The 13,602-nt window shown below is 39.0% G+C and overlaps 1 protein-coding gene across 1 annotated transcript; it reads left to right on the forward strand.

Moving 5' to 3' along the window:
• The first annotated feature begins 4,435 nt into the window (after positions 1–4,435).
• On the forward strand, positions 4,436–6,012 carry LOC132181785 (uncharacterized). The gene is made up of 3 exons (XM_059595018.1): positions 4,436–4,702; positions 5,002–5,286; positions 5,425–6,012. Exons 1-3 carry the CDS (start codon positions 4,436–4,438, stop codon positions 6,010–6,012), a joined length of 1,140 nt encoding a protein of 379 aa, XP_059451001.1.
• The last annotated feature ends 7,590 nt before the right edge of the window (positions 6,013–13,602 follow it).

Consider the following 13,602-nt stretch of genomic DNA (forward strand, 5'->3'; position numbering starts at 1 on the left):
ACGGCAAGAATTCCTCTCCAGCATGGACTTGGATTTCAGTCTCCCAATTGGACTAGGAGACTGCTCTCCGGTTTTCTCAGGGTTCCTAGGGTTTTTAGAGTTCTCCTATAAATAGGGCTCTAAGCATTGTAAACAGACACACCGCTTCTAGAGCAAAATTCAGTAAAATAGTCTGTGGAGCTTAGGAGATCATGAGCAGCTAAACCCAATTGTAGGGTATTGATGTAGCCCTTCCCAAGCACAATGGTTTGATTGTATTTAATTCCTAGTCTTTCAATTTATGCATGTTGATTGTATAACCCTGAGGATTGCTACAGTTGATTTCTGTTCTTCATATTAAATGCAGTTGTTCTTTAAATTCTAATTCAATATTAGTAAAATCCTTATCTTGTCTTAGAAATTATTTTACTATTATTGAACTCAATCATTCTTATTTTCTGTGATCATAAGAATGATGGTTATACAATGGTACTTAATTGGCATGCAATCAATAGGATTAGATAGACCATACCTAGGGAAGACGGATCGTACTACACCCTAGTTTAGTGTAATTTAGGTAGACAGTCCGTGCCAACCGAAGATGGGTTATGCTATTCCATTGATTGTATGAGATTATTTTTATGTCTTCTTGTTGAAATTATAACATGCATAGAATGAATTGCTAGAGTTAATTATGGTTAACCATTGATGTGCGGATTGTGGTGAGGTCAATACCCTACTCTCTCTCTCATAAATTTACTCTCTCTTATTTCCATTTATTTTATGCACTTTAAATTCTCACAACCAATTCACTCTCTTTTAATTAAGTTAATTTTGATCTTTTAATTTTGATAATTAAACCCCTGCAGTCCTTGAGGTTCGACACCCTCAATATAGCCCTATCCTACGGGATTCATTCTATTGCGAGTGGTAATTTTATTATTGATATTTTTGGACACAAAAATATCACGTCAAAGCCCATGCCCTGGAGGAAAACTAAAGGCGACCAGGACTCCTTTTCCTTTCCAAACTTGGATTTCCAAGTCCTAGTTGTAATAGGACCTAGACTTTCGAATTTCCTAGGATAATTACGGCTTCTAGGACTATCCTAAGCCCTATAAATAGACCTTAGGCCTCACAACTTAAGACACCATTCACTAGACAAATTTTTATATGCTTTTTTGGAAAGGAGAATTTGGAGGCTACTTCTAGGAGCGGTTTCTGGTTCTTTCTTTTCCCTATATTTTAATTTTGTGTAATTAAATACTCTAGTAAGGTTAGATTGAAGCCCAAATTATGTTTCTCTAATATTTCAATATTGGCGCCTTTGTGATAATCATATTGTGATGCCTAACTTGATTAATTCCTGTTTTATCGAATTCCTCATATGAATGTGCCTGATCAACATATGCATGTGATATGGATTAGTTATTTAAGTCAATTTGGAAGATTGAGTCCTGGGCTTAATAGAGTGACAAAAGAATCTTCTCACGGGTTCTTGGGTTAATTAACATGGAAAACCGGGAGTAGAAACCAGGTTCCGTGTGTTTGTCAATTTCCACAGATTTATGCTTTCTTAAAGAACAACTTAGTAGACACCTATGCTAAATCCTTTAAGAAAAAAAAAAAAAGAATTAGAGTAGACACTCATGCCTAATTCGTTGCTTAGGGAAATCAATAGCTTAAGGAGTAGACACCCATGCCCTTAGGTTGGCAAACATTAGGTATTATTGATATGATTGGAACATTGGCATATTGTTATATTATTGAGCATGATTAGTAGTGGACATAAAAGCACTACCTTTTCATTTATCTTTATTTATTTTCATAATATCAATTTCGTGACAAAGTTGATATTTTAATTTAGAAAATTAATTCTAAGCAAAATCAACAATCCTCGTGGGATTCATCTCGTATTTACCGCACTATACAATCGTTTGATCTTGTGCACTTGTGAGTAAAACGTAGCAAATATTATCTATTAATTTAGGTAGTATTTGTCACAACAACAGTTCATGAACTTCGCTAGGTGGTGAATGAAAAGAAGCCCAATTTGGTTTTCCTTATGGAAACCAAATTACGACAAAGGAAAATGGAGATTGTCCGCCTAAAACTAGGTTTTACTAACATGTTTGTGGTGGAGTGTGTAGGGAAAAGTGGTGGTTTGGCCTTATTTTGGGAAGCGGATAGTGATGTTGAAATTCAGAATTTTAGCCGCCGACACATTAATGCAGTTATCCACAGTCCGATGGTTGCTATGCCTTGGAAGTTCTCGGATTTTTATGGCCATCCGGAGACTGCTAAACGTCATGAGTCATGGGACCTTTTGCAACAGCTGGCCCAGTTCCCTCAGCCATGGGTATGCCTTGGATATTTTAATGAAGTGGCAACAATGTCGAAAAAATTGGGGGGGGAGTGTACAACAGAGAAATCAGAGAAATCAAATGAGAGTTTTCCGACAGGTTTTGGAGGAGTGTGCTCTTACTGATTTGGGGTACTCTGGACCTAAATTTACATGTTAGAACTGTCGTGAGGGAACATCTTTTATAAAATAAAGATTGGACCGTGGTGTAGCAAACCTTGCATGGAGAGGTCTTTTTCCTGATGCTAAAATTACAGTGTCCTCGGCAATTTTTTCTGACCATGCACCAATTTTCCTAAGTTTGAACTGGACACATGCAGTTACTAATGGACGACCCCAATTTCGGTATAAGGCTTGCTGGGCCTTGCATGAAAGCTGTCAGGAATTGATTTCTGGCGTCTGGAATCAATGGAGGACGCATGAAGTCAACTGGGACAGCTTGCAATTGAAGCTTAGTGCGTGTGTCCAATGACTGCTCACGTGGAAGAGGGAAACACAGGATGGCTTACAGGCTTCGCTGTCCAAGAAGAAAAATCGACTTCTAGCATTACAGACACAGGAAAATTTGTTCATGGAAGAAATCCAACAACTCAAGGACAAGCTTCAGGTGCTTTTGAGTAAGGAGGAATTATGGTGGCAACAGAGAGCTAAGGAGGAATGGCTCAAGCATGGTGATCGCAATACAAAATATTACCATGCTCGTTCCAATTCAAAAAGGAGAAAAAAATTTGTGGGTGTAATTGAAGACGACAAGGGACAAAAACGGGATACCCCAGCGGTAGTAGAACAAGCCTTTGTGGACTACTTTAGCAATTTATTCTCCTATGAACAGGTAAAGGACTTGGACCTATGTTTACAACCACTAGAGGGCCGAGTGGATGCTGGGATGAATGATGCTCTCACAAAAACTTCTACAGCAGAGGAAGTAAGTGCTGCTCTATACCAAATGGCACCTCTCAAAGCATCAGGGCAGAATGGGTTGAATGCCTATTTTTTCCAGAAAAATTGGGCAACCATGGTAGAGGAGGTATGCTGTGTTATCTATGATATTCTTAGTTCTGGAGTTATGCCCACCTCTTTGAATAAGACTTATGTAGCCCTTATTCCGAAAATAAAATACCCAACATGTGTCACTGAATTTAGACCCATTAGTTTGTGCAATGTTTTGTACAAACTTATCTCCAAGTTCTTTGCAAATTGATTGAAAAAAATTTTACCCACTATCATTGCACCCACACAGAGTGCCTTTATCTCGAGCCACCTTATTACGGATAATATTTTGGTAGCCTATGAAACCTTACATACAATGTATACGGTAATGAGGGGGGAAAAAGGGTTATATGGCATTTAAACTCAATATGAGCAAAGCATATAATAGGGTGGAATGACAGTTTTTGGAGGAGGTTATAAGATGGATGGGTTTTGGAGAAAGGTGGATTTCTCTCATCATGATGTGTGTAACTTCGGTTCAATATTCGGTGTTAGTGAATGGGGCTTCTTGTGGACTCAGAACCCCGACCCGGGGTATCTGTCAAGGAGACCCAATCTTGCCTTATTTGTTCTTACTATGTGCAGAAGCTCTAAGCTCACTTTTGACTCAAGCCAATAGGGGTGGACGTCTCTTGGGGGTCCCTACCTCTCAAAGGGGGCTGGAGATTAATCATTTATTTTTGCAGTTATATGAGAAGGCATCTGGCCAAAAGATGAACCATAATAAGAAAGCTATCTTTTTTAGTAAGAACACTTCAACTGCTGAAAAGGACCAAATTCAAAGGCTCTCGGGGATTCCAGAAACTCAGCGATATGATTCATATTTGGGGTTACCAGCCCTAGTTGGAAGATCTCGGATTGCAGCTTTCAAGAGTATCACGGAATGTGTTTGGAAGCGGCTAGAAGACTAGAAGCTAAAGTTTCTCTCCTAGGCAGGGAAAAGAAATATTATTGAAAGCAGTGATCCAAGCAATACCATCATATTGCATGAGTATCTTTTTACTTCCAAAACGGTTGTGCTTGGAGATGGTTTCGATGATAAGGAATTTTTGGTGGGGTCACAAAGATAAGGAGAAACAGATTCACTCGATGAAATGGGAAAAAATGGGGCTGCCAAAGGTGCGTGGAGGTTTGGGATTCAAAGATTTCTATTGCTTCAATAAAGCTCTTTTGGCAAAACAGATTTGGCTTTTGTGGAAGACACCTAAAAGCTTAATTGCAAGAATTATGAAAGCTAAATACAATCCAGATGCTTCAGTTCTTGAGGCTCCCCTTGGAAAAACACCGTCCTTTGCTTGGAGAAGCATACAAAGTTCTATTGGTTTAATTGGAGAGGGTCTAATTTGGAGGATGGGAATGGAAATACAGCTCGTATATGGTAGGACAGGTGGATCCCTATTCCATCTACTTTTAAGATACAATCTCCTCCTACCATATTAAACCGATCGGCTTCTGTTAGCCAATTCATTGATGCGGATTTAAAGTGGTGGAATTTACCTCTGTTACGACAATTATTCTCACCCAAAGAGGTTGCTGTAATTCTCTCCATACCCATTAGAAACACAAACCAAGATGATTTACCCATATGGAGGGGCACGGGTACTGGGTGTTTCTCTGTGAAAAGCGCCTATCACCTTCAAAAAGATCTTGAAATGGTTCAAATGGCATAGGGTTCTTCAAGGAGTCGCGACAGTGAGCTTTGGCACTTTCTATGGAATCTTCCTATTCCTAATGCGGAGAAGCATTTTTTCTGGCGTGCATGCCATGAAATCCTCCCAACTCGTGATAACCTTTGGCGCCGAAAGGTGATCGATGATCCTAGATGTCCGATTTGTGAGTCTAAGGAGGAGTCCACTTTTCATATTTTGTGGCAGTGCCAATCGGCAAAGGATGTCTGGGGTGTTGGAAATTTGAAATTCCAAAAGAGTGTGTTTGTGGGACCAAGTTTCATCCAGGTTGCTGAAGGAATGCCATGAAAATGTGATGACCGGGAATTCCAACTCTTTGTGAGTATAACTCGTCGTATTTGGCAAAGGAGGAATGAGTTTATCCATGAGGGGTCTCTTTCCCATCCAAGCATCATTTTGGAGCAGGCAGATGCTGGGTTGGAGGCCTTCGAACGAGCACAAGCAGTAACATCTCAGGCAAGCTCTCTACATGATTCACATGCTCCCCACAAATGGAGGGCACCTTCCCATGGATGGCTTAAGGCGAACTGGGATGCAACAGTGGGGAGGAAGAATGGGAGGCTAGGGGTGGGTATAGTCATTCGTGACCATCGTGGAGAGATGTGTGCCACAAAGAGTTGGACCCAATCTGGACTTTTGGATCCCACTGCAATGGAGGCTATGGCTACTTTCGTGGCAGTTCAAATGTGTAAAGCATTGGGATTACAGCATGTTCAATTGGAAGGTGACGCACATAATGTGGTTGAAGCTGTGAATAATACTGAACCAAATGGGAGTTGTTGGGGACATCTTGTGGCCGATATTCCCTCGGTATTACATGCAGTTCAGCATTGGGAGATGAAGCACGTCCCAAGGGAAGCCCATCAGGGGGCTCATGTTCTCGCCAAACTAGCCACAACCAATGATATGGATTGTGAGTGGTTTTTTGCACCACCAGATTGTATTAGAGTTATTTTAACGGCAGAGCAATCTGCTCTGATTCCGTTGACTTGAGTATTAATGAAAATGCAAGCTTCCTTCAAAAATTAAAAAAAATAAATAAAAAATCTCCGAAAGATGCATAAAGTAATTGATGGTTTTCACTCTTTGATTTTCTATACAACATCTACATTCTTTTATTGAAAGGATTACAGCTTTTTTTAGGAAAATAACTATTACATAATCATCTACTAATGAGAAGCCTATAATTAGGCGGTTATTACATAGTAATGCCTAAAATAAGAAGATTGCAATAATATGTAATTATTATGACTACAGAATATATTAGGGAAATATTATTGGATCCTATGAATATATTCTAGATCCAATATCATGGACTCTGCAACTAATAGTGCAATTATCATAGGCCATGATTCCTTTTGCACAATTCACGACACTCATTGAATTGGTCCTTTGCTTGATCATGCCAATACAACTTAAAATTCTTGATGAAGTCCACAACACAGTCTGCATCACAATTTTTCTATTTTTCCCTATTCTCTTTACTCTTCTTACTTCTTTTTGGAAGGAAAAATCATTTCAGTCTCAATAATTGATGAAAGATCACAATCATAAAGCTCTTACATCACATCACAAAGAAGAAAGCTTTAAAAAAATGCCGAAGCTACGAGGATACAATGTCAAAGATACATACATAACAATCTAACATTCAAGACCTATCTATGATATCAACATCCACTAACCTATGACTAATCTTCAGTTGTAATAACAGATCTGCTCTAGACAGATTCAATCAAATACATAGGTAACTCATATTCTTCGGTCATGGGAGCAGAAAACCCCTAGCCGAAACTCTTCCCCATGACCTGAATGCCATGATACTGTTCACATCCACAACGGTGTAGACCAAAAAAACAATCACCCCATAGATCGTCATGAGAACAAATGTAGGGATAAAGATGATCTTTATTCAAACAAATTACAAAGAAAACTCAAAAAAGCAAATTAAAGTACAGAAAAACACAAAACCAGCAGACAACAACATCAATGGAGGTGCGGCATAGGAGAATGAAGTTCACACATCTACGCATGTAGGCCACGCACTGGTGGGTGGTGGCAATGTTGCAACAAGGAGAGTGGCGACAAGTGGTGGAGATGCTAGAGAAGACAGGGAAGAGGCGCGTCACTGGCCTAGCAAGCCTGAAAAGAGCAGATCTAGATTAGAGTGGATCAGAAAGCAAAGGAAAAAAGGCAACGACCAGATGAGGTGGCGAGTCAACAAGGTGGAGAGGGTAGCGTGGCTGCTACTCAGACCGGTGATGGGGACCAAAAAAAGGAGAAAAGATAGAAAAATCTAGTCCAAAGAAATCAAAAAGATAGGGGGATTGGGGAGGGAAGGGGGATGGGGTTGGGTGGGAGGAGGGATGGTTTTCCATCCCTCCTCCCTAAAGGAACTCACCGGAAGAGGAAAACTAGAGAGAAAGAAAGAAAGAAGTTGGGTAGAGTCGGTAGTGGCAAGGGATGGAGAGATGGAAGCAGGGGGTCTTGTGCAAGCTTCATGCCTAGAAAAAGAGTCACTGACAACATTATCATCACCATAAGTCCCTTCATACAATTTGTAACTGTTGTTCCTTTCCCTTTCTTGAAATTGCTTATTTTGCCAACTCAAAGATGAATTCATAATGTACAACATCTAAAGCTTTTATATGCAAGAATTGTAGGATAGTTTGAAATTGTAAATTTTTCGTTTGAAATGTTTATTCTTAAAGAAAAAAAAAAAAAAACACTTTTTTATTTAAGTGAAGAATTGTTTAAGCATGGTAGCCTTATAAATGTTTGAAGGTGTAACAATCCCAATGGGCAAGTCAATTAACTAGTAATTGATCTCATGGTTCGTCTCCCAGCCCTATCCTTCATGGTACAAGACTTGGGGATTTCAACCTCTCACAGATGAGAGACCTCAGTGGAAGACTTTCTAAACTATAGGAATAAAGAGCATTATATACACAACCACACATTCATACACTAGAGTAAACAAAATACCTCATAACATAACAATCAATGTATCGGTCATCAGACCATCATCAAATAAGGTTACAACCCATAGTTTAATTGTCTTAACAAAAGATCAATAAATCAAATCCTAAGTTTAAGCAAAGCTAAGGAAATAACAATCTCGATCTTATCAGCTCAGGTGGTTACTCCATCAGTCCATATAGAGTGTAATCAAACTGGATCCAAGTCCTCAAAAATTACTCGAATCAGGGCTTGCGCAATCACCCACATCTACTCCGAAGGCATCTTCCTCTAAGCTAGCTAAACCACACTAGTATGTTGTTCACAATTACCTACCTAAATTAATATGCAAATAACTGGATGTTTTACCCGCAAGTGCACGAGGTCAACATAGTAGTATAGTGTGCAAATACGGGGTCATTCCATGAAGATTGCTGAATCTTGTCTTAAAATCAATTCCCAAAGTAAAATAAAACAAGAGATTGGATTTAAATTGATAATGATAAAAAGGTAGGGCTTTGATATCCACCACTAATTATATTAAGCTAATATATCAATATACCAATGCTTTGATCAAGTTATGTTTATCTAATATTTGTCAACCTAAGGGCATGGGTGTATACTCCTTAAGCTACAGATTTCCCTACGCAACGAGTTAGGCATGGGTGTATACTCTAACTCTTTTCTTCCCTAAAGGATTTAGCATGGTGTATACTAACTTGTTCTCTAGGAAGGCATATATTTTGTAGAAATCGATAAACACATGAGGCCTAGGGCATGGGTGTATACCCCCGGTTCCCCATGTTGATTAACCCAAGAACTCGGTGTAGATTAATTTTGTTACTTATGTTAAACCCAGGACTCGGTCATCCAAATTGATTTAACTAACTAGTCCATACCATATGCACATGTTGATCAAGCACACACATATGAGGAATTCATGAAACTAGGTATTAATCAAGTTAGATATCATAACAAGATCATCACAAAGGTGTCAATATTTAATATTAACAAAACATAACTAAGGCTTCTATATAGCCCTACTAACAAAATTAGTTACACATAAACTTGATATTAAACATATTCATAAAATAAAATAAAAAAATAAAAAAATAAAAGAAAAAGAATAAACCCGAAACTTGAACTTGAAGAGCTCCTATTCTTCTCCTTACAAAGCATACCTACTCTAGAAGCTTTAAGGGTCTATTTATAGGCTTTAGAAGTCCTTGACAAACTAGTAAACCTAGGAATTTTGTAGGGTTTCAAAACCTATTACAATTGGGAGTTGGAAAACCCTCATATGGAAATACTAGCATTCTGGCCGCAGCTTTGATGTGTCCCTTGCGCACGGGTGCGATCGATCGCAACCCGTGTGCGCTCGATCACAAGTCTGCGATCGAGCCTCTTCTGTTGTGTGCTCAAGTGCTCGTGGCCTGCTTCATGCTTTGTCTTCTCTGGTACTGCACTCGATCACAGGGAACCTGTGATCGATCACAGTGTCAGGGACTCCCATTTTTCCCATCTTCTCTCTTTGAGCCCAAATCTTCCAGATTTATTTCATTTTCTTCCAAAAGCCTGCAAAATTATGGAAAACACAAAAATGAATTAAAATGGCTTAATTAACTAAAGCCAAAGGATTAAAACATGTAAGTTAAAGGCTGAAAATATGAATATTTTAGCACTTAACAAAGTATTCATAATGGAGGGGGAAAAACATAAAATAAAGGGGTAAGTCTAAAGACTTAGTGAATGTTAACGCATATAATGCCCATACCAGTTTTTGTAATGAACTCTGGTTTTTGTAAAGTATGCAATAGTTCCAGCATGACAATTTATCATAAGTGTGATATAGATATATGATATATGCATATGATATAAAGTAACAATCATAATTCAACAGTATGGTTTACCAGAGATATTACCCCCTCTCAGCAGGGTAGCGCTGTCCCGAGGGACCTGTAATACAATGCCAATGCCCTAGTTGTTGTACACTAATATACATCCCATTAGTGGCACAACCGAGTTCGACCTCACGGTGGCCCACACCACTAATGATGTCCGTCCTGTAGTGACCAACCATTCGGGATTGGCTGCTCATGGTCACGAAACCATTGGATCCGAAGTCCACATAACGATATACACATTTGACCATAAAGTTAATATGTATCATAAGCCCATAGCCATTATACCGCACGTACTAGTGTACCACGTCATACGATGTAACTTATCTTATCTGTATTTTACATGCATACTTTTTACAAGTCTCACTTTGTTAACATATTCAGCACAACGTTTTTCTCAAAAATGCTACAATTCATGTGCAACAAGTATAAATTGTGAGAGCTACAAATATGCATGTTTTGCTACACAAAATAGATGTGCAATCAAGGAAAAATAACAGCGAGCATCATGTGAGTTACAATTCACCTCGGTCGATTAAATCCTTCAAGTATTCCTTCCACAAGTTCAGGTCCTCCAAATCTATGGAAAACCTTCTATTGGTCCTAAGTCCGACTAATACAACCTTAGAGCATGAAAACACGAGCTATGGGACAGCCAACCAAAATAGCGTTCCTGGTAACACTTCTGACCGTAAGTCCGGGGCCGTACGTCCGCCTAGAACATTTCAAGTAGAACCTTATTTTGTCCATTCGTCCTCCTATCCTCCCAAATCGATTTCTAAGGCTACCAAAAGGCTTTCTAAGACAACGTATCTCAAAACAATGTCTCCATGCAATAAAAAACATAATGGATTGCTAAACCCAACTCTAAAGAACATCAAAGGTATAATATGTCTAAATCTCAAACCAATGTCTAAGCTACTCTGAAAGCATTAAAAGAGTATAACGACTTAGAAAGAAAAGGTTAGGTGTAGAGGGTTACCTTCAACCTTCAAAAAAACACCTCTCCTTCTCCACAAGACACGCAATCTCACAAGAACACACTCACAAAAAGGTTTCTGGGAGCCTGTGGGCGAGTTTGAGCGAGAAAAGGGTGAGGGTAGGGTTAGTATTTATAGAGGAGAAAACCTAAAGACGCACACCAACTCTTCTGAAAAGTAGGAGACATTCAATACTGTTTACACAGCGGTCCATAGGCCGTAGCATATGTCCAGGTATTAACCAAAGGTTTTTCAAAAAGTAGCGTATGTATGGTGGTCCCCTATCATTCGTACAGTGGTCCCCATGCGTATGTCCTCTACTAAAAACATGAGCATATGTCCGCCAACCCTAGTGTATATCTGGTCTGAAAGTCCAAATTCCCAAAATACCCCTCTAGTGATCCTTAGTGACCTTAAACCCAAATTAAACCTCTAACCAAGCAACCTAAGCTTAGTTAATTATTTGGATCACTACATAAGGTTTTTGGCTAACGTGAATTTTGATTAAGGTAATATCTTTAGACTCTTGATTTTTTATTGTAGACATCTATTAATTTCTAAGAGTTTATATTTTTTGGGCAAAAGCGATGTCTAATCAAGCATGAAAATTGTATTTGAATTTATTTAAGCAAAGAGTTGTTTAAGCATTGTAACCTTGAAAACATTATATGGCTTCATGACTTTTTGTTAAGCTCATGTCTCCTGGCTCTTGGGTCTTTGTTATAGTCATCCATTAATTTCTAAAATTTGTTTTTTGGAAAAAGTCATCTTCAATTGAGCATGAAAGATGTATTTGAATTTTTTAGTGTTGGCCTATTCAATGATCAAAACAAGCATAGTAACTTGTGAAACACTTTGTTGTTTAGTGGTTTTATTTTAAAGTTGAAGTTGTGGAATTTACACTATCATGTGTCAACAACAACATCAGTAGACCCAACCTGACGGGGTTGATCTAGTAAAGACACCGAAAGCTCCATCAATAACGGTGCCATCAAACCATCCTCACATAAGTGGTCCAGAGGATAAAAACCCAAACATGCATTGATGAGAAAAGAATCATCGATGAGAGCTTCCATTGCCTAATTCTCTTTAAGTGTTCATTCAAACCACACCTTTTGTTTAACCGTTTGAAGTGCAGTAGGTCAGTAAGGAGACCAAGAATGAAAATTTCCTAGTGAGGAGATGGAACTACTACAGAAAAATACAAGTGGGGGATGCTTGTGTACTTATAGAAGTTTAAGTCATTACAAGGATTGTAAGTATACTTTTTCTTTAATTTGAATCTTTCTTAGCGGATTGATTTACTGGATTTAGCTGCCCCGAAGTGATTTTACATTTGCTATGCTATTCAAAGGGTTTTCACTTTGTCAACAAATTTATTCTATTGATTGTGTTATAAGTTTTCTTTGTGATTTGGAATTTTTAGTACTGTAAATTTTTGTTTTAAATTTACTATAAAATTCTCTTTTGTGTGCCTTGGTGCCAGAACTTGTGCCTTTCAACTGATATTAGAGAGACGTTCTGTTGTTACCATGCACAATAATGATGAACAATATAGAATCAAAAAGAGAGAGAGTCGAAACACAGATTTAACGTAGTTCGACAATGTGCCTACGTCCACAGAGAGGTGGCTGTATTTTGCTCTTAATGATTTAAGGTTACATCATAACATATATATAGGAAAAACCCTAAACCCTTTGTGAACGTTGCATCACGACGTTCATTCCCCTCTTGTCTACTTGGCCTTCCACTGGTGTTGATATGAGCTACCAATTCCAACAATCTCCACCTTGGCAAGTATTCACCTCTTCGAAGATAATCATTTGGATTCACCTGGAATTGATAGGTTTGGGGATGCCACTGCCTCTCTCTTCTCCTTTCTAGCACCTAGAGACATTTGTCAAGTCCAAGCAATGCTTGAACTTATCTATAGTAACAGGTTTTGTCAACATGTCTGCTGCATTCTTAGAAGTGTGAATCTTCTCAAGTAACAATTCACCTGTAGCAACCAATTTTATGATCTTGTGAAACCTCACATCAATGTGCTTGGTTCTCTAATGATACAACTGGTTCTTTGGCAAATAAATGGCACTCTAACTATCACAATGCAATGAAACTCCACCTTGCTGAATACCCAGCTCCTTGACTAACCCTGTGAGCCACAAAGCTTCTTTTGCAGCTTCAGCCACTGCCATGAACTTTGCCTCAGTCATGGACATCGCAACCATGGACTGGATCATAGACTTCCAATATATGGGTCCTCCTGCAAGAGTGAACACATAACCCATGGTCGATCTCTTGTCAGCCAAGCCCCCTGTATAATCTGCATCCACATATCCCACAACTAACAAATCACTCTTCTATCTAACAAAAGTGGTGGAATAGTCTCTAGTACCTTGCAAGTATCTGAAAATCCATTTAACTGCATCCCAGTGCTGTCTCCCCGGATTTGCCATGTACTTGCTCACCACACTCACTGCATGAGCCAAATCTAGCCTGGTACATACCATAGCATACATCAGACACCCCACTACACTGGCATATGGGACCTTAGACATATCTTCAGTTTCTTCAACTGTCTTTGGACACTGTGAGGTAAACAAACGAAAGTGATTCGCCAAAGGTGTACTCACCGGTTCGCATTCTCCATGCTAAACCTCTCCAACACCTTCTTCACATAGCCGACCTGAGATAGCCCTAATCTCTTGGCATCCCTATCCCTGTGAATCTTCATCCCAAGAATCTTC

The sequence above is a fragment of the Corylus avellana genome, chromosome ca5, assembly GCF_901000735.1.
Source record: "Corylus avellana chromosome ca5, CavTom2PMs-1.0".
NCBI classification, from domain to species: Eukaryota; Viridiplantae; Streptophyta; class Magnoliopsida; order Fagales; family Betulaceae; genus Corylus; species Corylus avellana.